This window comes from Falco naumanni, chromosome 5 (genome assembly GCF_017639655.2).
Source record: "Falco naumanni isolate bFalNau1 chromosome 5, bFalNau1.pat, whole genome shotgun sequence".
In the NCBI taxonomy this organism is placed as follows: Eukaryota; Metazoa; Chordata; class Aves; order Falconiformes; family Falconidae; genus Falco; species Falco naumanni.
The window spans coordinates 77819476-77845002 of NC_054058.1; the positions used below are offsets into that span (position 1 = coordinate 77819476).

At 61.8% G+C, this 25527-nt stretch overlaps 4 protein-coding genes across 4 annotated transcripts; all 4 read right to left on the reverse strand.

Annotated features, from left to right (window-relative positions):
* Nucleotides 1-2056: 2056 nt before the first annotated feature.
* Nucleotides 2057-5507, reverse strand: LOC121088982 (acrosin-like). The gene is made up of 5 exons (XM_040595698.1): nt 4752-5507; nt 4237-4437; nt 3627-3892; nt 3190-3335; nt 2057-2718 (listed from the first exon to the last, which is right to left on the reverse strand). Exons 1-5 carry the CDS (start codon nt 4838-4840, stop codon nt 2356-2358), a joined length of 1065 nt encoding a protein of 354 aa, XP_040451632.1. The 5' UTR covers nt 4841-5507; the 3' UTR covers nt 2057-2355.
* A 2782-nt stretch (nt 5508-8289) lies between these two features.
* LOC121088284 (acrosin-like) lies at nt 8290-11741 on the reverse strand. Its single transcript, XM_040594129.1, has 5 exons — nt 10985-11741; nt 10470-10670; nt 9860-10125; nt 9423-9568; nt 8290-8951 (listed from the first exon to the last, which is right to left on the reverse strand). Exons 1-5 carry the CDS (start codon nt 11335-11337, stop codon nt 8589-8591), a joined length of 1329 nt encoding a protein of 442 aa, XP_040450063.1. The 5' UTR covers nt 11338-11741; the 3' UTR covers nt 8290-8588.
* A 2780-nt stretch (nt 11742-14521) lies between these two features.
* LOC121088291 (acrosin-like) lies at nt 14522-17951 on the reverse strand. Its single transcript, XM_040594145.1, has 5 exons — nt 17217-17951; nt 16702-16902; nt 16092-16357; nt 15655-15800; nt 14522-15183 (listed from the first exon to the last, which is right to left on the reverse strand). The coding sequence occupies exons 1-5, from the start codon at nt 17303-17305 to the stop codon at nt 14821-14823; spliced, it is 1065 nt and encodes a 354-aa protein (XP_040450079.1). The 5' UTR covers nt 17306-17951; the 3' UTR covers nt 14522-14820.
* Nucleotides 17952-20752: 2801 nt separating this feature from the next.
* LOC121089380 (acrosin-like) lies at nt 20753-23818 on the reverse strand. The gene is made up of 5 exons (XM_040596583.1): nt 23464-23818; nt 22938-23211; nt 22325-22590; nt 21886-22031; nt 20753-21414 (listed from the first exon to the last, which is right to left on the reverse strand). The coding sequence occupies exons 1-5, from the start codon at nt 23816-23818 to the stop codon at nt 21052-21054; spliced, it is 1404 nt and encodes a 467-aa protein (XP_040452517.1). The 3' UTR covers nt 20753-21051.
* Nucleotides 23819-25527: the final 1709 nt, after the last annotated feature.

The window sequence follows — 25527 nt, forward strand, 5'->3', positions numbered from 1 at the left end:
AGGGACAGCAGTAGCCAGGCAAGCCCGTCCAGTAATGGCACGCAAGTCCGAGGTGACCTAGCTAAGAGCACCCAAAGACCGCGTGTGTTGACAGATGGGGCAAACCTGGGAGCATGGCGGGGCAAAAGAAGCGGGGTTGGCCCCGTCTCTGGGAGGAGAGCAGGGCTGAGAAAGGGAGGAGCCAGGGAAGGTGAGGGGCACGTATAAGGATGGCAAATGGAGAGCAGGGGGGATCGAGGAGACAGTCACACTGAAGCAAAGTGCTGGCTGCTTCGCTTGCCTGAGCCCTGTGCCTGATCACCACAGAACCCGCTGGCCTCTTTTGGAGAGCCACCCCAAAGCCCTTCCTGTGTGGGTCCACTCGGCACCTGCTGCGCGGTGCGTCCCCAGGCCTGGCTGCTAGCAATGGCCGACGGCAAGACACGCCATAGGCAGCCAGCGCTTGGAAAGCCACAGTGGCTCGGGCCAGCTGCTGCTGGGAGCCCTGTGTGTGTGCGCAACTCACTAGTGAACCTGAAGCTGGACGAGGTGACAAGCAAGAGGGGAGAGAGAGCCTTTCGGGCATGTGGATGGCCTGTGGCTGCAGCCAACGTGCTTGCTCATCCCCAGCATCTCCACCTTGCAAGAGGACCAGGCCTGCCAACCACTGGCCACCTCTCCACCTCCTGGAGGCAGGAAGGACTTGCAGGTGCTTGAGCATGCCTGCCTGTGGTGACGCAAGTCGATAGGGACTCCAGAACTCCCTATCTGCGTGGCTGGGTTCAGGCAAAATGGCTCTTCCTTGTTTTTAAGTATTGCTTATATATCTTAGATAGTACGTGTGTCACATGCTGGTAGGCTTTCTGTCTTCTTTTTCTTCCTTGCTATTTGCTGTTGCTGCACGTGCCGGTATGCTGCGGTTTTATGTTCCGGGTTTTCACATGCTGTTCACATGCTTGACGTTTTTGTGGCTGTCTTAAAGGTACACGACTAAGCCTTCAAAGCCAACTTGCTCGTGTGCAGACCCCTACACGTGCCCTCACCTAGGCACGCCCCCCCCTGCGGGAGCTGCACAAGGGCCTGCCTCTGAAGCTGTGTAGGACCGTCCTCCTCTTGCTCTGCGCTTGGTCCCCGGCAAGCCATGGTGCTGCAGCTCCCAGCTCTGTTCCCACCCATGGCTGCAGGGCACACCTCCGGCTGAACTGGGATCTCTGGAAACAAGGGCATGCCCTTTGCTTCCTCTCGATCATGCAGTGAAAGGAACACTTATGGCTCTGCGGATGATGCTGGAGCATGCTCCCTCCCGGAACAAGTCCGGCTTTCTGTCAAGAGGCCTCAGGCGTACCTCGTAGCACAGAGCGCAAGGTCCACTCCCCTGCACTCCTAGCAGGCTTGGTAACATCCCCTACACACAGTTTGCTCCCCCAGCACTGCGATAGTCAGAGGTGTCCCCAAGCCGAAGGCGCCGCGGAGCTCTCAGGCTGAGCGTGGTCAGTTGTGGGCAGAAGGGGGTCTGCTGGCTCCGCAACAGGGGTCCTGTGTGGAGAAACCCGAGGGGACGGAGCGGCCAGAGGGCATGCTGTGGGAAGCAGCAGGGCCAAGGTCACCTGTGCAGCCACAAACCTGAAGAAGAGCCTGGCACAGGACCAGGCAGAGCCTGCAGGCAGTCATACGCGAGCCCCGACGCTACAGCCAGTAGGTGACCAGGGAGCGGGGGACAGCCAAGCAGCAGCAGCTGCTTTGCTCCCCGCTCAAAGCTACTGGCGCTCCCTCCAGCCACGGCAGCTGTAGGCTTGGGCTTGGCAACATGGCGCAGCTGTGAAAGCAGAGCAGCCTGGGGAAGCCCAGGAACTCCGCGGCATAAGCAAAGGCCCAAGCTCGTGGATCTGCCCTGACCCCCAGCTGGCCGTGAGAGTCCACTTTCAAGTTTGCTTGCGCCTCGTCCAGAAGCACCCGGGGTTCCCACCAGGAGCCGGCCTGAGGCATTCTCTGCTTCCAGGTGCCACCCCCAAGGCCCCGAGCCCTGCGATGACCTGCCTTCCCTTCTTCCACTCTATCCTCATGCTTCTCAGAGCGGGCAGAGCTTCAGCCCTTTGCAGTGACCCTTTGTGCCCGACGTGGCAGCCCGCCTCCTTCGGCAGGTGCCGGGCGTGGAAGTCCTTGCCTTGCACAGGAGACTGAAGTGGACTGGCGCGTGGTTAGCCGTGCAGACAGAAACACTTTATTGCGAGAAGTCAGCCAGCTTCATTCTGCCCTTGTGAGGAGCGCGGGCAGGACAGAGCAGGCCTTTGACACGGAGGTTGCCTTTGCTTCAGCAGGCATTGCCCCAGCGGGAAGCGGTGGTGGTGCGCTGCAGCCTGCCCTGGACCCTCTTCATCATGCTGCTCCAAGCTGTTTCCCCCTTAGGTACTGCAGGAGCTCCTGCAGCCGAGTAAAGAAGTCCAGCAGCTTCTGGACTGGAAACGGGCAGGGTGTAAACCTGCCCGCTTCTGTTGGCCTTGGCCTTGGCCTTGGCCTCTGGACGGGGGTGTAGGTGAAGACCGGCTGTGGCCTTGCAGTAGTCGTTACTGCTGGGCGCAGGCCCATCTGCGCCAGGATCCAGTCGTAGAAGTGCTGGGTGGAGGTGTAGACGCCGGGCTTCCTTGCTCTCGCACAGCCCGTCCCCCAGCTGGTCACGCCAACAAGCCAGAAGTAGTCCGCGTGCTTGTCTTGGCACACGAGAGGCCCACCGCTGTCCCCCTGCAGCGCAGGAGAGAGGATGAAGGGGTTGTTGGTGGCCAGCGTCAGCCCGGTGGCGGGCTCCTTCTCTCTCACAGCACCTGCCAGAGCTGTACGGAGTGGCCGGGCAAGCTCTGTAGAAGCTTGCCTGGCAGGGGGCGGTGGGCTTGTAAGGCAGGGCTCGCTCTCCCTGCGGCACGGTGATGCTGCAGGTGTAGGCAGACGGCTGTGTCAGGCTTGGGATGGTGGAGCTCTGGGCTGCCGAGGGCACCGGCTGGGCCTTCCAGGCAGAGTGTCAGGCCTCTGCGACAAGGCGGGCAGGCCCTGGGCAAGGGCCTTCCCTGGGGAAGGGCGGGCTAAGGCCCTCATCGGTGGGGACCCAGCCATGGGAGTGTGAGTGGCCAGCAAAAGGCCGTGAGTGACGGCACACGTTTGGGCGGTTGTGGCGGGGCTGCCTGTGCTGCCGGGGCTTGGCTTGTAGCACACTCCTACCTGGCAGGTGTCGATGCCGCCCTGCGGATAGCCAGCACAGATGTTGTGGGTGTGGATGGCCCCTCTGTACCACCCGCTGCTGTTACAGACCCTGGCATCAATGAGGTGGACCTGGGCCTCCTGCAGCGCGTAGGCCGATGCTCCAGCTGTGAAGAGCACAGAAAGGAATGAACACCCAGCAGCTCACTGCCAGTTCTCCTCCCCCTGTCTGGCGGGATGAAGGCTTATCCCGGGGCTTGGCTTTGCATGCGGAGAGGCGTTGGACCGCTCTTTCCTTTCTGCCTTGCTCTGGGGAAATGGCTCAGGCCCATCTCCTTAAGAGGCATACGTCCCCACAGCCTGACTCTGGCTTTCGCCTCTGCCATCAGGAAGCGCAACCTGCCTCCCCAAGCTGGCCAAGCTTGCACTCGCGCCGCCACTAAGTTTTGGCAACTCACCTCTTGCATTCCTGGCACCCCAGCCACTGACGTAGCAGGCGGTCAGCTCTGAGACTCTCAGCGAGGCGTCGGGCACACAGGCAAGCTGTACGTAGCTGTTGCACTGGACTGGCTGGTCCAGTTCCAGCAAGGCAATGTCATTCCTCTGCGTGACATTCCAGTAGTGCTGGTGAACCAGCAGCTGCCTGACGTTGCGCACCTGAGCCTCAGGGCCCAGCTGAGTCAGCTGGGTGGCACCGAGCACCACGCGCAAGGCGGTGATGTACCTGCAAGGCAGATGGAGAGAGGGCTCAGAGGGAGCGCAGCCACATGCTGCAGCAGCCTGGCACTTGCCCTGCCTTCTGCTTGACAAGGGAGAGAGGCAAGCAGCGCTAGGGAGGCTGCGACTGCCCTGGCGTGCCTTGGGCTCAAGCAGTGTCCGGCTGGAGGCTGCTGGGAAGCAGTGGCACGCGAGCCCAGCCTTCTCCTGAGCAAGCCTCTCGGCGGGGCTCCGGAGTGCCCAGGCACTGGGCGTATACTGCAGGGCAACGGGATGGCAGTAGCACGTGCTCCTGCGCTCAGGGCACCTGCTAGTGTTGTGGGGCTAGCCCCGACCCCTGGTCCTCCTTACCTGACCTCGATGAAGCAGTGGGCTGCGGTGAGGACCCACTGTGGGCTGATGAGGGAGCCCCCGCAGATGTGCGCCGTGCCTCCTTCCAAGAGAGCCTGGATGCTGACGATCCAGGGCCAGGCCCCTGGCTGGGCATCTGTGCCACCCACGACGCGCGACATGCCGTAGTGCAAAGCCATGGGCCGAAGACCGCAGCTCCCTCTGTAACCAGAAACTCCTTACTGTGCTGCTGGATGGCTTGCGCCGTTGCGGCTGAAGGCCAGCCGTCTTCCCTCCCCACACGGCATGGCCAGAAGGGCCGAGCAAACCCGTGGGGCGTGCGCCCGCTCCCCTCGCCCCGCTTTCTGCTTCAGCCCGTGGACCAGTTGTGCCGGCAGCCTGGGAGCTGGCAAGGAGCTGAGCCTCCCAGACGGCCTTCAAGAACCTGTGGGGTGGCCGTGGGGGACAAGCAGGCCCCCTCCAGTGAAGCCCACAAGGGTTGCCCAAGCTCCCTCCCAGAGCCTGGGGCCACTTACCCACAGCTGTCCCACGTGCCGTGCACAGGACAGCACACGGCCAGCAGGACAATGAGGACGTGCAGAAAATCCATCGCTGCCAGCGACATGTGGCAGTTGCAAGGACGAGGGCTTGTCGCCACCAGTACGGCCGCCGTCGTACTGCCCGCAGGATTCCCGTTGCCTGGGGTTCCCTTGGACGTGGGGCTGATGTCACAGAGCGCCCGGTTGCGGGTGCTGGGCGTGGTGGTGTCGGGGGGGGTGGGGGTGGGGGGGGAGGGGAGACAATAGGAGGGGTTCCAAGCAGGAGTGGAGGCAGAAGCTGGGATCGCACACCCCGACAGAGCCCCGTGCAATGCCCTGCTTGCGCCATCAGGGTGGGCAGGCCCCGTGGCAGGCAGCGGCGCCTGGCTCCCAGCTCTGCCTGTTAACAGCTCACAGGACAAAAGCGAGCATGGCCTCGCAGCCTCTTTGCAAAGTTCCCTGCCGCCCTGCTCTCTGCAGCCCTGTGCCACCGTCTCCTTCCCAATAAAGAGACACCAGAGAGCGGGGCTACTACAGGCAGCACGCGCATGCCTGGGTGTCCAAGAGCCAATCTCTCTTACGGCTGCGGCCGGCAACAGTGCTGGGCAAGCCAAATAAGCCACGCGTACCCCAGCAGTGTCAACCTGGCTGCACAAAGCACAGTGAAACGCAGGCGCAGCACAGTCCTCGCTGGCTATGTCAGCCACAGCAACGCCCTCTGGCAGGCTTCGTGTCCTCGCTGCCTATGAGTTCGATTGCGGCTCTGGGGGCACGCCGAGCAGGGCACTTGTGGCAAGGACAAGCAAGGTGAAATTCTCGAGAGAGAAGGATGCTCCTGCTCTCAGCCTCACGTGCCATTGTTGTCCGTGGCTTTGGTAAATCCTGCATCAGCCTTGTCTCGTGCGTCTGCCTTCTGCCGCTGTCTGGCGGAGCCTTGCTCACCTGCTGGAGTGCAGGAGAAAAGCAGGAGCCAGGCACGTGCATTACGTTTGCGCAGCAGGGCTAGGTCCCTGGAGGGTAGAGGGCAGTGGCTTGAAGGATGGCAGCCTCAAAGCTTGTGAGAGGTGCGGCAGCTCCCTGCTGCCATCCTGGCTTGTGTGGCCAGGCGTAAGGCACAGAGCGGAGGGAGCAACCGGGTCCCGAGGAGGAGGACCACGCAGGCTCTGCCTGGAAGTGGAAGAGCTGCTCTCAAGGCGCTGGAGGCGCAGCAGGGCTTCCTAGGCCCCAGCACCGGGCCTCCAAGCAAGCGGGCTCAAGGCTGCTTTGTGTTTTGAAAAGGGACCTGCTGCCGGCTCCCATGGGTCTGCTGAGAGCAGGCAGAAGGCGGCCTTGGAGAAGACAACTTGTGTGCTGGGGAAACTCTGCTCTTCCAGCACCATGTTTGGCAGGTGGCTAGCGGGGAATGCCGTCAGAGGTGGCCACGCTTCACAGCTGCTTGAAGGAAGAGCTTGGGGTGACTTGGAGGAGAGGACTCTGGCAGGGACAGCAGTAGCCAGGCAAGCCCGTCCAGTAATGGCACGCAAGTCCGAGGTGACCTAGCTAAGAGCACCCAAAGACCGCGTGTGTTGACAGATGGGGCAAACCTGGGAGCATGGCGGGGCAAAAGAAGCGGGGTTGGCCCCGTCTCTGGGAGGAGAGCAGGGCTGAGAAAGGGAGGAGCCAGGGAAGGTGAGGGGCACGTATAAGGATGGCAAATGGAGAGCAGGGGGGATCGAGGAGACAGTCACACTGAAGCAAAGTGCTGGCTGCTTCGCTTGCCTGAGCCCTGTGCCTGATCACCACAGAACCCGCTGGCCTCTTTTGGAGAGCCACCCCAAAGCCCTTCCTGTGTGGGTCCACTCGGCACCTGCTGCGCGGTGCGTCCCCAGGCCTGGCTGCTAGCAATGGCCGACGGCAAGACACGCCATAGGCAGCCAGCGCTTGGAAAGCCACAGTGGCTCGGGCCAGCTGCTGCTGGGAGCCCTGTGTGTGTGCGCAACTCACTAGTGAACCTGAAGCTGGACGAGGTGACAAGCAAGAGGGGAGAGAGAGCCTTTCGGGCATGTGGATGGCCTGTGGCTGCAGCCAACGTGCTTGCTCATCCCCAGCATCTCCACCTTGCAAGAGGACCAGGCCTGCCAACCACTGGCCACCTCTCCACCTCCTGGAGGCAGGAAGGACTTGCAGGTGCTTGAGCATGCCTGCCTGTGGTGACGCAAGTCCGATAGGGACTCCAGAAACTCCCTATCTGCGTGGCTGGGTTCAGGCAAAATGGCTCTTCCTTGTTTTTAAGTATTGCTTATATATCTTAGATAGTACGTGTGTCACATGCTGGTAGGCTTTCTGTCTTCTTTTTCTTCCTTGCTATTTGCTGTTGCTGCACGTGCCGGTATGCTGCGGTTTTATGTTCCGGGTTTTCACATGCTGTTCACATGCTTGACGTTTTTGTGGCTGTCTTAAAGGTACACGACTAAGCCTTCAAAGCCAACTTGCTCGTGTGCAGACCCCTACACGTGCCCTCACCTAGGCACGCCCCCCCTGCGGGAGCTGCACAAGGGCCTGCCTCTGAAGCTGTGTAGGACCGTCCTCCTCTTGCTCTGCGCTTGGTCCCCGGCAAGCCATGGTGCTGCAGCTCCCAGCTCTGTTCCCACCCATGGCTGCAGGGCACACCTCCGGCTGAACTGGGATCTCTGGAAACAAGGGCATGCCCTTTGCTTCCTCTCGATCATGCAGTGAAAGGAACACTTATGGCTCTGCGGATGATGCTGGAGCATGCTCCCTCCCGGAACAAGTCCGGCTTTCTGTCAAGAGGCCTCAGGCGTACCTCGTAGCACAGAGCGCAAGGTCCACTCCCCTGCACTCCTAGCAGGCTTGGTAACATCCCCTACACACAGTTTGCTCCCCCAGCACTGCGATAGTCAGAGGTGTCCCCAAGCCGAAGGCGCCGCGGAGCTCTCAGGCTGAGCGTGGTCAGTTGTGGGCAGAAGGGGGTCTGCTGGCTCCGCAACAGGGGTCCTGTGTGGAGAAACCCGAGGGGACGGAGCGGCCAGAGGGCATGCTGTGGGAAGCAGCAGGGCCAAGGTCACCTGTGCAGCCACAAACCTGAAGAAGAGCCTGGCACAGGACCAGGCAGAGCCTGCAGGCAGTCATACGCGAGCCCCGACGCTACAGCCAGTAGGTGACCAGGGAGCGGGGGACAGCCAAGCAGCAGCAGCTGCTTTGCTCCCCGCTCAAAGCTACTGGCGCTCCCTCCAGCCACGGCAGCTGTAGGCTTGGGCTTGGCAACATGGCGCAGCTGTGAAAGCAGAGCAGCCTGGGGAAGCCCAGGAACTCCGCGGCATAAGCAAAGGCCCAAGCTCGTGGATCTGCCCTGACCCCCAGCTGGCCGTGAGAGTCCACTTTCAAGTTTGCTTGCGCCTCGTCCAGAAGCACCCGGGGTTCCCACCAGGAGCCGGCCTGAGGCATTCTCTGCTTCCAGGTGCCACCCCCAAGGCCCCGAGCCCTGCGATGACCTGCCTTCCCTTCTTCCACTCTATCCTCATGCTTCTCAGAGCGGGCAGAGCTTCAGCCCTTTGCAGTGACCCTTTGTGCCCGACGTGGCAGCCCGCCTCCTTCGGCAGGTGCCGGGCGTGGAAGTCCTTGCCTTGCACAGGAGACTGAAGTGGACTGGCGCGTGGTTAGCCGTGCAGACAGAAACACTTTATTGCGAGAAGTCAGCCAGCTTCATTCTGCCCTTGTGAGGAGCGCGGGCAGGACAGAGCAGGCCTTTGACACGGAGGTTGCCTTTGCTTCAGCAGGCATTGCCCCAGCGGGAAGCGGTGGTGGTGCGCTGCAGCCTGCCCTGGACCCTCTTCATCATGCTGCTCCAAGCTGTTTCCCCCTTAGGTACTGCAGGAGCTCCTGCAGCCGAGTAAAGAAGTCCAGCAGCTTCTGGACTGGAAACGGGCAGGGTGTAAACCTGCCCGCTTCTGTTGGCCTTGGCCTTGGCCTTGGCCTCTGGACGGGGGTGTAGGTGAAGACCGGCTGTGGCCTTGCAGTAGTCGTTACTGCTGGGCGCAGGCCCATCTGCGCCAGGATCCAGTCGTAGAAGTGCTGGGTGGAGGTGTAGACGCCGGGCTTCCTTGCTCTCGCACAGCCCGTCCCCCAGCTGGTCACGCCAACAAGCCAGAAGTAGTCCGCGTGCTTGTCTTGGCACACGAGAGGCCCACCGCTGTCCCCCTGCAGCGCAGGAGAGAGGATGAAGGGGTTGTTGGTGGCCAGCGTCAGCCCGGTGGCGGGCTCCTTCTCTCTCACAGCACCTGCCAGAGCTGTACGGAGTGGCCGGGCAAGCTCTGTAGAAGCTTGCCTGGCAGGGGGCGGTGGGCTTGTAAGGCAGGGCTCGCTCTCCCTGCGGCACGGTGATGCTGCAGGTGTAGGCAGACGGCTGTGTCAGGCTTGGGATGGTGGAGCTCTGGGCTGCCGAGGGCACCGGCTGGGCCTTCCAGGCAGAGTGTCAGGCCTCTGCGACAAGGCGGGCAGGCCCTGGGCAAGGGCCTTCCCTGGGGAAGGGCGGGCTAAGGCCCTCATCGGTGGGGACCCAGCCATGGGAGTGTGAGTGGCCAGCAAAAGGCCGTGAGTGACGGCACACGTTTGGGCGGTTGTGGCGGGGCTGCCTGTGCTGCCGGGGCTTGGCTTGTAGCACACTCCTACCTGGCAGGTGTCGATGCCGCCCTGCGGATAGCCAGCACAGATGTTGTGGGTGTGGATGGCCCCTCTGTACCACCCGCTGCTGTTACAGACCCTGGCATCAATGAGGTGGACCTGGGCCTCCTGCAGCGCGTAGGCCGATGCTCCAGCTGTGAAGAGCACAGAAAGGAATGAACACCCAGCAGCTCACTGCCAGTTCTCCTCCCCCTGTCTGGCGGGATGAAGGCTTATCCCGGGGCTTGGCTTTGCATGCGGAGAGGCGTTGGACCGCTCTTTCCTTTCTGCCTTGCTCTGGGGAAATGGCTCAGGCCCATCTCCTTAAGAGGCATACGTCCCCACAGCCTGACTCTGGCTTTCGCCTCTGCCATCAGGAAGCGCAACCTGCCTCCCCAAGCTGGCCAAGCTTGCACTCGCGCCGCCACTAAGTTTTGGCAACTCACCTCTTGCATTCCTGGCACCCCAGCCACTGACGTAGCAGGCGGTCAGCTCTGAGACTCTCAGCGAGGCGTCGGGCACACAGGCAAGCTGTACGTAGCTGTTGCACTGGACTGGCTGGTCCAGTTCCAGCAAGGCAATGTCATTCCTCTGCGTGACATTCCAGTAGTGCTGGTGAACCAGCAGCTGCCTGACGTTGCGCACCTGAGCCTCAGGGCCCAGCTGAGTCAGCTGGGTGGCACCGAGCACCACGCGCAAGGCGGTGATGTACCTGCAAGGCAGATGGAGAGAGGGCTCAGAGGGAGCGCAGCCACATGCTGCAGCAGCCTGGCACTTGCCCTGCCTTCTGCTTGACAAGGGAGAGAGGCAAGCAGCGCTAGGGAGGCTGCGACTGCCCTGGCGTGCCTTGGGCTCAAGCAGTGTCCGGCTGGAGGCTGCTGGGAAGCAGTGGCACGCGAGCCCAGCCTTCTCCTGAGCAAGCCTCTCGGCGGGGCTCCGGAGTGCCCAGGCACTGGGCGTATACTGCAGGGCAACGGGATGGCAGTAGCACGTGCTCCTGCGCTCAGGGCACCTGCTAGTGTTGTGGGGCTAGCCCCGACCCCTGGTCCTCCTTACCTGACCTCGATGAAGCAGTGGGCTGCGGTGAGGACCCACTGTGGGCTGATGAGGGAGCCCCCGCAGATGTGCGCCGTGCCTCCTTCCAAGAGAGCCTGGATGCTGACGATCCAGGGCCAGGCCCCTGGCTGGGCATCTGTGCCACCCACGACGCGCGACATGCCGTAGTGCAAAGCCATGGGCCGAAGACCGCAGCTCCCTCTGTAACCAGAAACTCCTTACTGTGCTGCTGGATGGCTTGCGCCGTTGCGGCTGAAGGCCAGCCGTCTTCCCTCCCCACACGGCATGGCCAGAAGGGCCGAGCAAACCCGTGGGGCGTGCGCCCGCTCCCCTCGCCCCGCTTTCTGCTTCAGCCCGTGGACCAGTTGTGCCGGCAGCCTGGGAGCTGGCAAGGAGCTGAGCCTCCCAGACGGCCTTCAAGAACCTGTGGGGTGGCCGTGGGGGACAAGCAGGCCCCCTCCAGTGAAGCCCACAAGGGTTGCCCAAGCTCCCTCCCAGAGCCTGGGGCCACTTACCCACAGCTGTCCCACGTGCCGTGCACAGGACAGCACACGGCCAGCAGGACAATGAGGACGTGCAGAAAATCCATCGCTGCCAGCGACATGTGGCAGTTGCAAGGACGAGGGCTTGTCGCCACCAGTACGGCCGCCGTCGTACTGCCCGCAGGATTCCCGTTGCCTGGGGTTCCCTTGGACGTGGGGCTGATGTCACAGAGCGCCCGGTTGCGGGTGCTGGGCGTGGTGGTGTCGGGGGGGGTGGGGGTGGGGGGGGGAGGGGAGACAATAGGAGGGGTTCCAAGCAGGAGTGGAGGCAGAAGCTGGGATCGCACACCCCGACAGAGCCCCGTGCAATGCCCTGCTTGCGCCATCAGGGTGGGCAGGCCCCGTGGCAGGCAGCGGCGCCTGGCTCCCAGCTCTGCCTGTTAACAGCTCACAGGACAAAAGCGAGCATGGCCTCGCAGCCTCTTTGCAAAGTTCCCTGCCGCCCTGCTCTCTGCAGCCCTGTGCCACCGTCTCCTTCCCAATAAAGAGACACCAGAGAGCGGGGCTACTACAGGCAGCACGCGCATGCCTGGGTGTCCAAGAGCCAATCTCTCTTACGGCTGCGGCCGGCAACAGTGCTGGGCAAGCCAAATAAGCCACGCGTACCCCAGCAGTGTCAACCTGGCTGCACAAAGCACAGTGAAACGCAGGCGCAGCACAGTCCTCGCTGGCTATGTCAGCCACAGCAACGCCCTCTGGCAGGCTTCGTGTCCTCGCTGCCTATGAGTTCGATTGCGGCTCTGGGGGCACGCCGAGCAGGGCACTTGTGGCAAGGACAAGCAAGGTGAAATTCTCGAGAGAGAAGGATGCTCCTGCTCTCAGCCTCACGTGCCATTGTTGTCCGTGGCTTTGGTAAATCCTGCATCAGCCTTGTCTCGTGCGTCTGCCTTCTGCCGCTGTCTGGCGGAGCCTTGCTCACCTGCTGGAGTGCAGGAGAAAAGCAGGAGCCAGGCACGTGCATTACGTTTGCGCAGCAGGGCTAGGTCCCTGGAGGGTAGAGGGCAGTGGCTTGAAGGATGGCAGCCTCAAAGCTTGTGAGAGGTGCGGCAGCTCCCTGCTGCCATCCTGGCTTGTGTGGCCAGGCGTAAGGCACAGAGCGGAGGGAGCAACCGGGTCCCGAGGAGGAGGACCACGCAGGCTCTGCCTGGAAGTGGAAGAGCTGCTCTCAAGGCGCTGGAGGCGCAGCAGGGCTTCCTAGGCCCCAGCACCGGGCCTCCAAGCAAGCGGGCTCAAGGCTGCTTTGTGTTTTGAAAAGGGACCTGCTGCCGGCTCCCATGGGTCTGCTGAGAGCAGGCAGAAGGCGGCCTTGGAGAAGACAACTTGTGTGCTGGGGAAACTCTGCTCTTCCAGCACCATGTTTGGCAGGTGGCTAGCGGGGAATGCCGTCAGAGGTGGCCACGCTTCACAGCTGCTTGAAGGAAGAGCTTGGGGTGACTTGGAGGAGAGGACTCTGGCAGGGACAGCAGTAGCCAGGCAAGCCCGTCCAGTAATGGCACGCAAGTCCGAGGTGACCTAGCTAAGAGCACCCAAAGACCGCGTGTGTTGACAGATGGGGCAAACCTGGGAGCATGGCGGGGCAAAAGAAGCGGGGTTGGCCCCGTCTCTGGGAGGAGAGCAGGGCTGAGAAAGGGAGGAGCCAGGGAAGATGAGGGGCACGTATAAGGATGGCAAATGGAGAGCAGGGGGGATCGAGGAGACAGTCACACTGAAGCAAAGTGCTGGCTGCTTCGCTTGCCTGAGCCCTGTGCCTGATCACCACAGAACCCGCTGGCCTCTTTTGGAGAGCCACCCCAAAGCCCTTCCTGTGTGGGTCCACTCGGCACCTGCTGCGCGGTGCGTCCCCAGGCCTGGCTGCTAGCAATGGCCGACGGCAAGACACGCCATAGGCAGCCAGCGCTTGGAAAGCCACAGTGGCTCGGGCCAGCTGCTGCTGGGAGCCCTGTGTGTGTGCGCAACTCACTAGTGAACCTGAAGCTGGACGAGGTGACAAGCAAGAGGGGAGAGAGAGCCTTTCGGGCATGTGGATGGCCTGTGGCTGCAGCCAACGTGCTTGCTCATCCCCAGCATCTCCACCTTGCAAGAGGACCAGGCCTGCCAACCACTGGCCACCTCTCCACCTCCTGGAGGCAGGAAGGACTTGCAGGTGCTTGAGCATGCCTGCCTGTGGTGACGCAAGTCGATAGGGACTCCAGAACTCCCTATCTGCGTGGCTGGGTTCAGGCAAAATGGCTCTTCCTTGTTTTTAAGTATTGCTTATATATCTTAGATAGTACGTGTGTCACATGCTGGTAGGCTTTCTGTCTTCTTTTTCTTCCTTGCTATTTGCTGTTGCTGCACGTGCCGGTATGCTGCGGTTTTATGTTCCGGGTTTTCACATGCTGTTCACATGCTTGACGTTTTTGTGGCTGTCTTAAAGGTACACGACTAAGCCTTCAAAGCCAACTTGCTCGTGTGCAGACCCCTACACGTGCCCTCACCTAGGCACGCCCCCCCTGCGGGAGCTGCACAAGGGCCTGCCTCTGAAGCTGTGTAGGACCGTCCTCCTCTTGCTCTGCGCTTGGTCCCCGGCAAGCCATGGTGCTGCAGCTCCCAGCTCTGTTCCCACCCATGGCTGCAGGGCACACCTCCGGCTGAACTGGGATCTCTGGAAACAAGGGCATGCCCTTTGCTTCCTCTCGATCATGCAGTGAAAGGAACACTTATGGCTCTGCGGATGATGCTGGAGCATGCTCCCTCCCGGAACAAGTCCGGCTTTCTGTCAAGAGGCCTCAGGCGTACCTCGTAGCACAGAGCGCAAGGACCACTCCCCTGCACTCCTAGCAGGCTTGGTAACATCCCCTACACACAGTTTGCTCCCCCAGCACTGCGATAGTCAGAGGTGTCCCCAAGCCGAAGGCGCCGCGGAGCTCTCAGGCTGAGCATGGTCAGTTGTGGGCAGAAGGGGGTCTGCTGGCTCCGCAACAGGGGTCCTGTGTGGAGAAACCCGAGGGGACGGAGCGGCCAGAGGGCATGCTGTGGGAAGCAGCAGGGCCAAGGTCACCTGTGCAGCCACAAACCTGAAGAAGAGCCTGGCACAGGACCAGGCAGAGCCTGCAGGCAGTCATACGCGAGCCCCGACGCTACAGCCAGTAGGTGACCAGGGAGCGGGGGACAGCCAAGCAGCAGCAGCTGCTTTGCTCCCCGCTCAAAGCTACTGGCGCTCCCTCCAGCCACGGCAGCTGTAGGCTTGGGCTTGGCAACATGGCGCAGCTGTGAAAGCAGAGCAGCCTGGGGAAGCCCAGGAACTCCGCGGCATAAGCAAAGGCCCAAGCTCGTGGATCTGCCCTGACCCCCAGCTGGCCGTGAGAGTCCACTTTCAAGTTTGCTTGCGCCTCGTCCAGAAGCACCCGGGGTTCCCACCAGGAGCCGGCCTGAGGCATTCTCTGCTTCCAGGTGCCACCCCCAAGGCCCCGAGCCCTGCGATGACCTGCCTTCCCTTCTTCCACTCTATCCTCATGCTTCTCAGAGCGGGCAGAGCTTCAGCCCTTTGCAGTGACCCTTTGTGCCCGACGTGGCAGCCCGCCTCCTTCGGCAGGTGCCGGGCGTGGAAGTCCTTGCCTTGCACAGGAGACTGAAGTGGACTGGCGCGTGGTTAGCCGTGCAGACAGAAACACTTTATTGCGAGAAGTCAGCCAGCTTCATTCTGCCCTTGTGAGGAGCGCGGGCAGGACAGAGCAGGCCTTTGACACGGAGGTTGCCTTTGCTTCAGCAGGCATTGCCCCAGCGGGAAGCGGTGGTGGTGCGCTGCAGCCTGCCCTGGACCCTCTTCATCATGCTGCTCCAAGCTGTTTCCCCCTTAGGTACTGCAGGAGCTCCTGCAGCCGAGTAAAGAAGTCCAGCAGCTTCTGGACTGGAAACGGGCAGGGTGTAAACCTGCCCGCTTCTGTTGGCCTTGGCCTTGGCCTTGGCCTCTGGACGGGGGTGTAGGTGAAGACCGGCTGTGGCCTTGCAGTAGTCGTTACTGCTGGGCGCAGGCCCATCTGCGCCAGGATCCAGTCGTAGAAGTGCTGGGTGGAGGTGTAGACGCCGGGCTTCCTTGCTCTCGCACAGCCCGTCCCCCAGCTGGTCACGCCAACAAGCCAGAAGTAGTCCGCGTGCTTGTCTTGGCACACGAGAGGCCCACCGCTGTCCCCCTGCAGCGCAGGAGAGAGGATGAAGGGGTTGTTGGTGGCCAGCGTCAGCCCGGTGGCGGGCTCCTTCTCTCTCACAGCACCTGCCAGAGCTGTACGGAGTGGCCGGGCAAGCTCTGTAGAAGCTTGCCTGGCAGGGGGCGGTGGGCTTGTAAGGCAGGGCTCGCTCTCCCTGCGGCACGGTGATGCTGCAGGTGTAGGCAGACGGCTGTGTCAGGCTTGGGATGGTGGAGCTCTGGGCTGCCGAGGGCACCGGCTGGGCCTTCCAGGCAGAGTGTCAGGCCTCTGCGACAAGGCGGGCAGGCCCTGGGCAAGGGCCTTCCCTGGGGAAGGGCGGGCTAAGGCCCTCATCGGTGGGGACCCAGCCATGGGAGTGTGAGTGGCCAGCAAAAGGCCGTGAGTGACGGCACACGTTTGGGCGGTTGTGGCGGGGCTGCCTGTGCTGCCGGGGCTTGGCTTGTAGCACACTCCTACCTGGCAGGTGTCGATGCCGCCCTGCGGATAGCCAGCACAGATGTTGTGGGTGTGGATGGCCCCTCTGTACCACCCGCTGCTGTTACAGACCCTGGCATCAATGAGGTGGACCTGGGCCTCCTGCAGCGCGTAGGCCGATGCTCCAGCTGTGAAGAGCACAGAAAGGAATGAACACCCAGCAGCTCACTGCCAGTTCTCCTCCCCCTGTCTGGCGGGATGAAGGCTTATCCCGGGGCTTGGCTTTGCATGCGGAGAGGCGTTGGACCGCTCTTTCCTTTCTGCCTTGCTCTGGGGAAATGGCTCAGGCCCATCTCCTTAAGAGGCATACGTCCCCACAGCCTGACTCTGGCTTTCGCCTCTGCCATCAGGAAGCGCAACCTGCCTCCCCAAGCTGGCCAAGCTTGCACTCGCGCCGCCACTAAGTTTTGGCAACTCACCTCTTGCATTCCTGGCACCCCAGCCACTGACGTAGCAGGCGGTCAGCTCTGAGACTCTCAGCGAGGCGTCGGGCACACAGGCAAGCTGTACGTAGCTGTTGCACTGGACTGGCTGGTCCAGTTCCAGCAAGGCAATGTCATTCCTCTGCGTGACATTCCAGTAGTGCTGGTGAACCAGCAGCTGCCTGACGTTGCGCACCTGAGCCTCAGGGCCCAGCTGAGTCAGCTGGGTGGCACCGAGCACCACGCGCAAGGCGGTGATGTACCTGCAAGGCAGATGGAGAGAGGGCTCAGAGGGAGCGCAGCCACATGCTGCAGCAGCCTGGCACTTGCCCTGCCTTCTGCTTGACAAGGGAGAGAGGCAAGCAGCGCTAGGGAGGCTGCGACTGCCCTGGCGTGCCTTGGGCTCAAGCAGTGTCCGGCTGGAGGCTGCTGGGAAGCAGTGGCACGCGAGCCCAGCCTTCTCCTGAGCAAGCCTCTCGGCGGGGCTCCGGAGTGCCCAGGCACTGGGCGTATACTGCAGGGCAACGGGATGGCAGTAGCACGTGCTCCTGCGCTCAGGGCACCTGCTAGTGTTGTGGGGCTAGCCCCGACCCCTGGTCCTCCTTACCTGACCTCGATGAAGCAGTGGGCTGCGGTGAGGACCCACTGTGGGCTGATGAGGGAGCCCCCGCAGATGTGCGCCGTGCCTCCTTCCAAGAGAGCCTGGATGCTGACGATCCAGGGCCAGGCCCCTGGCTGGGCATCTGTGCCACCCACGACGCGCGACATGCCGTAGTGCAAAGCCATGGGCCGAAGACCGCAGCTCCCTCTGTAACCAGAAACTCCTTACTGTGCTGCTGGATGGCTTGCGCCGTTGCGGCTGAAGGCCAGCCGTCTTCCCTCCCCACACGGCATGGCCAGAAGGGCCGAGCAAACCCGTGGGGCGTGCGCCCGCTCCCCTCGCCCCGCTTTCTGCTTCAGCCCGTGGACCAGTTGTGCCGGCAGCCTGGGAGCTGGCAAGGAGCTGAGCCTCCCAGACGGCCTTCAAGAACCTGTGGGGTGGCCGTGGGGGACAAGCAGGCCCCCTCCAGTGAAGCCCACAAGGGTTGCCCAAGCTCCCTCCCAGAGCCTGGGGCCACTTACCCACAGCTGTCCCACGTGCCGTGCACAGGACAGCACACGGCCAGCAGGACAATGAGGACGTGCAGAAAATCCATCGCTGCCAGCGACATGTGGCAGTTGCAAGGACGAGGGCTTGTCGCCACCAGTACGGCCGCCGTCGTACTGCCCGCAGGATTCCCGTTGCCTGGGGTTCCCTTGGACGTGGGGCTGATGTCACAGAGCGCCCGGTTGCGGGTGCTGGGCGTGGTGGTGTCGGGGGGGTGGGGGTGGGGGGGGGCGGGGAGACAATAGGAGGGGTTCCAAGCAGGAGTGGAGGCAGAAGCTGGGATCGCACACCCCGACAGAGCCCCGTGCAATGCCCTGCTTGCGCCATCAGGGTGGGCAGGCCCCGTGGCAGGCAGCGGCGCCTGGCTCCCAGCTCTGCCTGTTAACAGCTCACAGGACAAAAGCGAGCATGGCCTCGCAGCCTCTTTGCAAAGTTCCCTGCCGCCCTGCTCTCTGCAGCCCTGTGCCACCGTCTCCTTCCCAATAAAGAGACACCAGAGAGCGGGGCTACTACAGGCAGCACGCGCATGCCTGGGTGTCCAAGAGCCAATCTCTCTTACGGCTGCGGCCGGCAACAGTGCTGGGCAAGCCAAATAAGCCACGCGTACCCCAGCAGTGTCAACCTGGCTGCACAAAGCACAGTGAAACGCAGGCGCAGCACAGTCCTCGCTGGCTATGTCAGCCACAGCAACGCCCTCTGGCAGGCTTCGTGTCCTCGCTGCCTATGAGTTCGATTGCGGCTCTGGGGGCACGCCGAGCAGGGCACTTGTGGCAAGGACAAGCAAGGTGAAATTCTCGAGAGAGAAGGATGCTCCTGCTCTCAGCCTCACGTGCCATTGTTGTCCGTGGCTTTGGTAAATCCTGCATCAGCCTTGTCTCGTGCGTCTGCCTTCTGCCACTGTCTGGCGGAGCCTTGCTCACCTGCTGGAGTGCAGGAGAAAAGCAGGAGCCAGGCACGTGCATTACGTTTGCGCAGCAGGGCTAGGTCCCTGGAGGGTAGAGGGCAGTGGCTTGAAGGATGGCAGCCTCAAAGCTTGTGAGAGGTGCGGCAGCTCCCTGCTGCCATCCTGGCTTGTGTGGCCAGGCGTAAGGCACAGAGCGGAGGGAGCAACCGGGTCCCGAGGAGGAGGACCACGCAGGCTCTGCCTGGAAGTGGAAGAGCTGCTCTCAAGGCGCTGGAGGCGCAGCAGGGCTTCCTAGGCCCCAGCACCGGGCCTCCAAGCAAGCGGGCTCAAGGCTGCTTTGTGTTTTGAAAAGGGACCTGCTGCCGGCTCCCATGGGTCTGCTGAGAGCAGGCAGAAGGCGGCCTTGGAGAAGACAACTTGTGTGCTGGGGAAACTCTGCTCTTCCAGCACCATGTTTGGCAGGTGGCTAGCGGGGAATGCCGTCAGAGGTGGCCACGCTTCACAGCTGCTTGAAGGAAGAGCTTGGGGTGACTTGGAGGAGAGGACTCTGGCAGGGACAGCAGTAGCCAGGCAAGCCCGTCCAGTAAAGGCACGCAAGTCCGAGGTGACCTAGCTAAGAGCACCCAAAGACCGCGTGTGTTGACAGATGGGGCAAACCTGGGAGCATGGCAGGGCAAAAGAAGCGGGGTTGGCCCCGTCTCTGGGAGGAGAGCAGGGCTGAGAAAGGGAGGAGCCAGGGAAGGTGAGGGGCACGTATAAGGATGGCAAATGGAGAGCAGGGGGGATCGAGGAGACAGTCACACTGAAGCAAAGTGCTGGCTGCTTCGCTTGCCTGAGCCCTGTGCCTGATCACCACAGAACCCGCTGGCCTCTTTTGGAGAGCCACCCCAAAGCCCTTCCTGTGTGGGTCCACTCGGCACCTGCTGCGCGGTGCGTCCCCAGGCCTGGCTGCTAGCAATGGCCGATGGCAAGACACGCCATAGGCAGCCAGCGCTTGGAAAGCCACAGTGGCTCGGGCCAGCTGCTGCTGGGAGCCCTGTGTGTGTGCGCAACTCACTAGTGAACCTGAAGCTGGACGAGGTGACAAGCAAGAGGGGAGAGAGAGCCTTTCGGGCATGTGGATGGCCTGTGGCTGCAGCCAACGTGCTTGCTCATCCCCAGCATCTCCACCTTGCAAGAGGACCAGGCCTGCCAACCACTGGCCACCTCTCCACCTCCTGGAGGCAGGAAGGACTTGCAGGTGCTTGAGCATGCCTGCCTGTGGTGACGCAAGTCGATAGGGACTCCAGAACTCCCTATCTGCGTGGCTGGGTTCAGGCAAAATGGCTCTTCCTTGTTTTTAAGTATTGCTTATATATCTTAGATAGTACGTGTGTCACATGCTGGTAGGCTTTCTGTCTTCTTTTTCTTCCTTGCTATTTGCTGTTGCTGCACGTGCCGGTATGCTGCGGTTTTATGTTCCGGGTTTTCACATGCTGTTCACATGCTTGACGTTTTTGTGGCTGTCTTAAAGGTACACGACTAAGCCTTCAAAGCCAACTTGCTCGTGTGCAGACCCCTACACGTGCCCTCACCTAGGCACGCCCCCCCTGCGGGAGCTGCACAAGGGCCTGCCTCTGAAGCTGTGTAGGACCGTCCTCCTCTTGCTCTGCGCTTGGTCCCCGGCAAGCCATGGTGCTGCAGCTCCCAGCTCTGTTCCCACCCATGGCTGCAGGGCACACCTCCGGCTGAACTGGGATCTCTGGAAACAAGGGCATGCCCTTTGCTTCCTCTCGATCATGCAGTGAAAGGAACACTTATGGCTCTGCGGATGATGCTGGAGCATGCTCCCTCCCGGAACAAGTCCGGCTTTCTGTCAAGAGGCCTCAGGCGTACCTCGTAGCACAGAGCGCAAGGTCCACTCCCCTGCACTCCTAGCAGGCTTGGTAACATCCCCTACACACAGTTTGCTCCCCCAGCACTGCGATAGTCAGAGGTGTCCCCAAGCCGAAGGCGCCGCGGAGCTCTCAGGCTGAGCGTGGTCAGTTGTGGGCAGAAGGGGGTCTGCTGGCTCCGCAACAGGGGTCCTGTGTGGAGAAACCCGAGGGGACGGAGCGGCCAGAGGGCATGCTGTGGGAAGCAGCAGGGCCAAGGTCACCTGTGCAGCCACAAACCTGAAGAAGAGCCTGGCACAGGACCAGGCAGAGCCTGCAGGCAGTCATACGCGAGCCCCGACGCTACAGCCAGTAGGTGACCAGGGAGCGGGGGACAGCCAAGCAGCAGCAGCTGCTTTGCTCCCCGCTCAAAGCTACTGGCGCTCCCTCCAGCCACGGCAGCTGTAGGCTTGGGCTTGGCAACATGGCGCAGCTGTGAAAGCAGAGCAGCCTGGGGAAGCCCAGGAACTCCGCGGCATAAGCAAAGGCCCAAGCTCGTGGATCTGCCCTGACCCCCAGCTGGCCGTGAGAGTCCACTTTCAAGTTTGCTTGCGCCTCGTCCAGAAGCACCCGGGGTTCCCACCAGGAGCCGGCCTGAGGCATTCTCTGCTTCCAGGTGCCACCCCCAAGGCCCCGAGCCCTGCGATGACCTGCCTTCCCTTCTTCCACTCTATCCTCATGCTTCTCAGAGCGGGCAGAGCTTCAGCCCTTTGCAGTGACCCTTTGTGCCCGACGTGGCAGCCCGCCTCCTTCGGCAGGTGCCGGGCGTGGAAGTCCTTGCCTTGCACAGGAGACTGAAGTGGACTGGCGCGTGGTTAGCCGTGCAGACAGAAACACTTTATTGCGAGAAGTCAGCCAGCTTCATTCTGCCCTTGTGAGGAGCGCGGGCAGGACAGAGCAGGCCTTTGACACGGAGGTTGCCTTTGCTTCAGCAGGCATTGCCCCAGCGGGAAGCGGTGGTGGTGCGCTGCAGCCTGCCCTGGACCCTCTTCATCATGCTGCTCCAAGCTGTTTCCCCCTTAGGTACTGCAGGAGCTCCTGCAGCCGAGTAAAGAAGTCCAGCAGCTTCTGGACTGGAAACGGGCAGGGTGTAAACCTGCCCGCTTCTGTTGGCCTTGGCCTTGGCCTTGGCCTCTGGACGGGGGTGTAGGTGAAGACCGGCTGTGGCCTTGCAGTAGTCGTTACTGCTGGGCGCAGGCCCATCTGCGCCAGGATCCAGTCGTAGAAGTGCTGGGTGGAGGTGTAGACGCCGGGCTTCCTTGCTCTCGCACAGCCCGTCCCCCAGCTGGTCACGCCAACAAGCCAGAAGTAGTCCGCGTGCTTGTCTTGGCACACGAGAGGCCCACCGCTGTCCCCCTGCAGCGCAGGAGAGAGGATGAAGGGGTTGTTGGTGGCCAGCGTCAGCCCGGTGGCGGGCTCCTTCTCTCTCACAGCACCTGCCAGAGCTGTACGGAGTGGCCGGGCAAGCTCTGTAGAAGCTTGCCTGGCAGGGGGCGGTGGGCTTGTAAGGCAGGGCTCGCTCTCCCTGCGGCACGGTGATGCTGCAGGTGTAGGCAGACGGCTGTGTCAGGCTTGGGATGGTGGAGCTCTGGGCTGCCGAGGGCACCGGCTGGGCCTTCCAGGCAGAGTGTCAGGCCTCTGCGACAAGGCGGGCAGGCCCTGGGCAAGGGCCTTCCCTGGGGAAGGGCGGGCTAAGGCCCTCATCGGTGGGGACCCAGCCATGGGAGTGTGAGTGGCCAGCAAAAGGCCGTGAGTGACGGCACACGTTTGGGCGGTTGTGGCGGGGCTGCCTGTGCTGCCGGGGCTTGGCTTGTAGCACACTCCTACCTGGCAGGTGTCGATGCCGCCCTGCGGATAGCCAGCACAGATGTTGTGGGTGTGGATGGCCCCTCTGTACCACCCGCTGCTGTTACAGACCCTGGCATCAATGAGGTGGACCTGGGCCTCCTGCAGCGCGTAGGCCGATGCTCCAGCTGTGAAGAGCACAGAAAGGAATGAACACCCAGCAGCTCACTGCCAGTTCTCCTCCCCCTGTCTGGCGGGATGAAGGCTTATCCCGGGGCTTGGCTTTGCATGCGGAGAGGCGTTGGACCGCTCTTTCCTTTCTGCCTTGCTCTGGGGAAATGGCTCAGGCCCATCTCCTTAAGAGGCATACGTCCCCACAGCCTGACTCTGGCTTTCGCCTCTGCCATCAGGAAGCGCAACCCTGCCTCCCCAAGCTGGCCAAGCTTGCACTCGCGCCGCCCACTAAGTTTTGGCAACTCACCTCTTGCATTCCTGGCACCCCAGCCACTGACGTAGCAGGCGGTCAGCTCTGAGACTCTCAGCGAGGCGTCGGGCACACAGGCAAGCTGTACGTAGCTGTTGCACTGGACTGGCTGGTCCAGTTCCAGCAAGGCAATGTCATTCCTCTGCGTGACATTCCAGTAGTGCTGGTGAACCAGCAGCTGCCTGACGTTGCGCACCTGAGCCTCAGGGCCCAGCTGAGTCAGCTGGGTGGCACCGAGCACCACGCGCAAGGCGGTGATGTACCTGCAAGGCAGATGGAGAGAGGGCTCAGAGGGAGCGCAGCCACATGCTGCAGCAGCCTGGCACTTTGCCCTGCCTTCTGCTTGACAAGGGAGAGAGGCAAGCAGCGCTAGGGAGGCTGCGACTGCCCTGGCGTGCCTTGGGCTCAAGCAGTGTCCGGCTGGAGGCTGCTGGGAAGCAGTGGCACGCGAGCCCAGCCTTCTCCTGAGCAAGCCTCTCGGCGGGGCTCCGGGAGTGCCCAGGCACTGGGCGTATACTGCAGGGCAACGGGATGGCAGTAAGCACGTGCTCCTGCGCTCAGGGCACCTGCTAGTGTTGTGGGGCTAGCCCCGACCCCTGGTCCTCCTTACCTGACCTCGATGAAGCAGTGGGCTGCGGTGAGGACCCACTGTGGGCTGATGAGGGAGCCCCCGCAGATGTGCGCCGTGCCTCCTTCCAAGAGAGCCTGGATGCTGACGATCCAGGGCCAGGCCCCTGGCTGGGCATCTGTGCCACCCCACGACGCGCGACATGCCGTAGTGCAAAGCCATGGGCCGAAAGACCGCAGCTCCCTCTGTAACCAGAAACTCCTTACTGTGCTGCTGGATGGCTTGCGCCGTTGCGGCTGAAGGCCAGCCGTCTTCCCTCCCCACACGGCAATGGCCAGAAGGGGCCGAGCAAACCCGTGAGGGCCGTGCGCCCCGCTCCCCTCGCCCCGCTTTCTGCTTCAGCCCGTGGACCAGTTGATGCCGGCAGCCTGGGAGCTGGCAAGGAGCTGAGCCTCCCAGACGGCCTTCAGAACCTGTGGGGTGGCCGTGGGGGACAAGCAGGCCCCCTCCAGTGAAGCCCACAAGGGTTGCCCAAGCTCCCTCCCAGAGCCTGGGGCCACTTACCCACAGCTGTCCCACGTGCCGTGCACAGGACAGCACACGGCCAGCAGGACAATGAGGACGTGCAGAAAATCCATCGCTGCCAGCGACATGTGGCAGTTGCAAGGACGAGGGCTTGTCGCCACCAGACGGCCGCCGTCGTACCTGCCCGCAGGATTCCCGTTGCCTGGGGTTCCCTTGGACGTGGGGCTGATGTCACAGAGCGCCCGGTTGCGGGTGCTGGGCGTGTGGGTGTCGGGGGGGTGGGGTGGGTGGGGGGGGGGGGGAGGGGAGACAATAGGAGGGGTTCCAGCAGGAGTGGAGGCAGAAGCTGGGGATCGCACACCCCGACAGAGCCCAGTGCAATGCCCTGCTTGCGCCATCAGGGTGGGCAGGCCCCGTGGCAGGCAAGCGGCGCCTGGCTCCCAGCTCTGCCTGTTAACAGCTCACAGGACAAAAGCGAGCATGGCCTCGCAGCCTCTGTGCAAAGTTCCCTGCCGCCCTGCTCTCTGCAGCCACTGTGCACACCGTCTCCTTCCAATAAAGAGACACCAGAGAGCGGGGCTACTACAGGCCAGCACGCGCATGCCTGGGTGTCCAAGAGCCCACTCTGGCTCAGCACAAGTCTTTTCAGCCTTGTACGTTCCAGTACACACCAGTATGGTCCAGTATATGCATACCCTGCTGCAGTCCGGTCCCCTGTAAAGCCCAGTATAGCCCACTCTGGCCCAGCACAAGTCTCTTCAGCCTCGTACGTTCCAGTACACACCACTCTGGCCCAGTATAGGCACAGCCTGCTATAGTCCGGTCCCCAGTATAGCCCAGTATAGCCCACTCTGGCCCAGCACAAGTCTCTTCAGCCTCGTACGTTCAAGTACACACCTGTGTGACACCGTATAGGCACAGCCTGCTGCAGTCAGGCACCCAGTACAGCCCAGTATAGCCCACTTTGGCCCAGCACAACTCTCTTCAGCCTTGTACGTTCTAGCAAAACCAGTCCGGCCCAGTATAGGCACAGCCTGCTACAGTCCAGCACCCAGTACAGCCCACTACAGCCCCACAGAAGTCTCTTCAGACTCATATGTTCCAGTATACACCAGTCTGGCCCAGTATAGGCAAAGCCTGCTACATTCCGGCACCCAGTACAGCCCAGTATAGCCCACTCTGGCCCAGCACAAGTCTCTTCAGCCTCATACGTTCCTGTACACACCAGTCTGGCCCAGTAGAGGCACCGCCTGCTAATAGTCCGGTCCCCAGTATAGCCCATTCTGTCCCAGCACAAGTCTCTTCATCCTAGTATGTTCCAGTACACACCTCTCCGGCCCAGTATAGGCACAGCCTGCTATATTCCGGTCCCCAGTATAGCCCACTCTGTCCCAGCACAAGTCTCTTCAGCCTCGTACATTCCAGTAGACACCAGTCTGGCCCAGTATAGGCAAAGCCTGCTATAGTGTGTCCCCCAGTACAGCCCACTATAGCCCCGCACGAGTCTCTTCAGATTTATATGTTCCAGTATACACCAGTCTGGCCCAGTATAGGCACAGCCTGCTACGTTCCGGCACCCAATACAGCCCAGTATAGCCCACTCTGGCCCAGCACAAGTCTCTTCAGACTCGTACGTTCCAGTAGACACCAGTCTGGCCCAGTATAGGCAAAGCCTGCTACAGTCAGGCCCCCAGTATGGCCCAGTATAGCCCATTCTGGCCAAGCACAAGTATCTTCAGCCTCGTACGTTCCAGTACACACCAGTGCAGCCCAGTATAGGCACAGCCTGCTGCAGTCCTTCGTCTAATACATCTCAGTATAGCCATGTACAAGTCTCTTCATACTCATATGTTCCAGTATACACTAGTCTGGCCCAGTATAGGCATAGCCTGCTACATTCCGGCACCCAGTATAGCTAAATCTGGCCCAGCACCAGTCTCTTCATCCTCGTACGTTCCAGTACACACCACTCCAGCCCAGTATAGGCACAGCCTGCTACACTCCAGCACCCACTACAGGCCAGTATAGCCCAGTATAGCCCAGCACAAGTCTCTTCAGCATCGTACATTCCTGTACACGCCACTCTGGCCCAGTATAGGCACAGCCT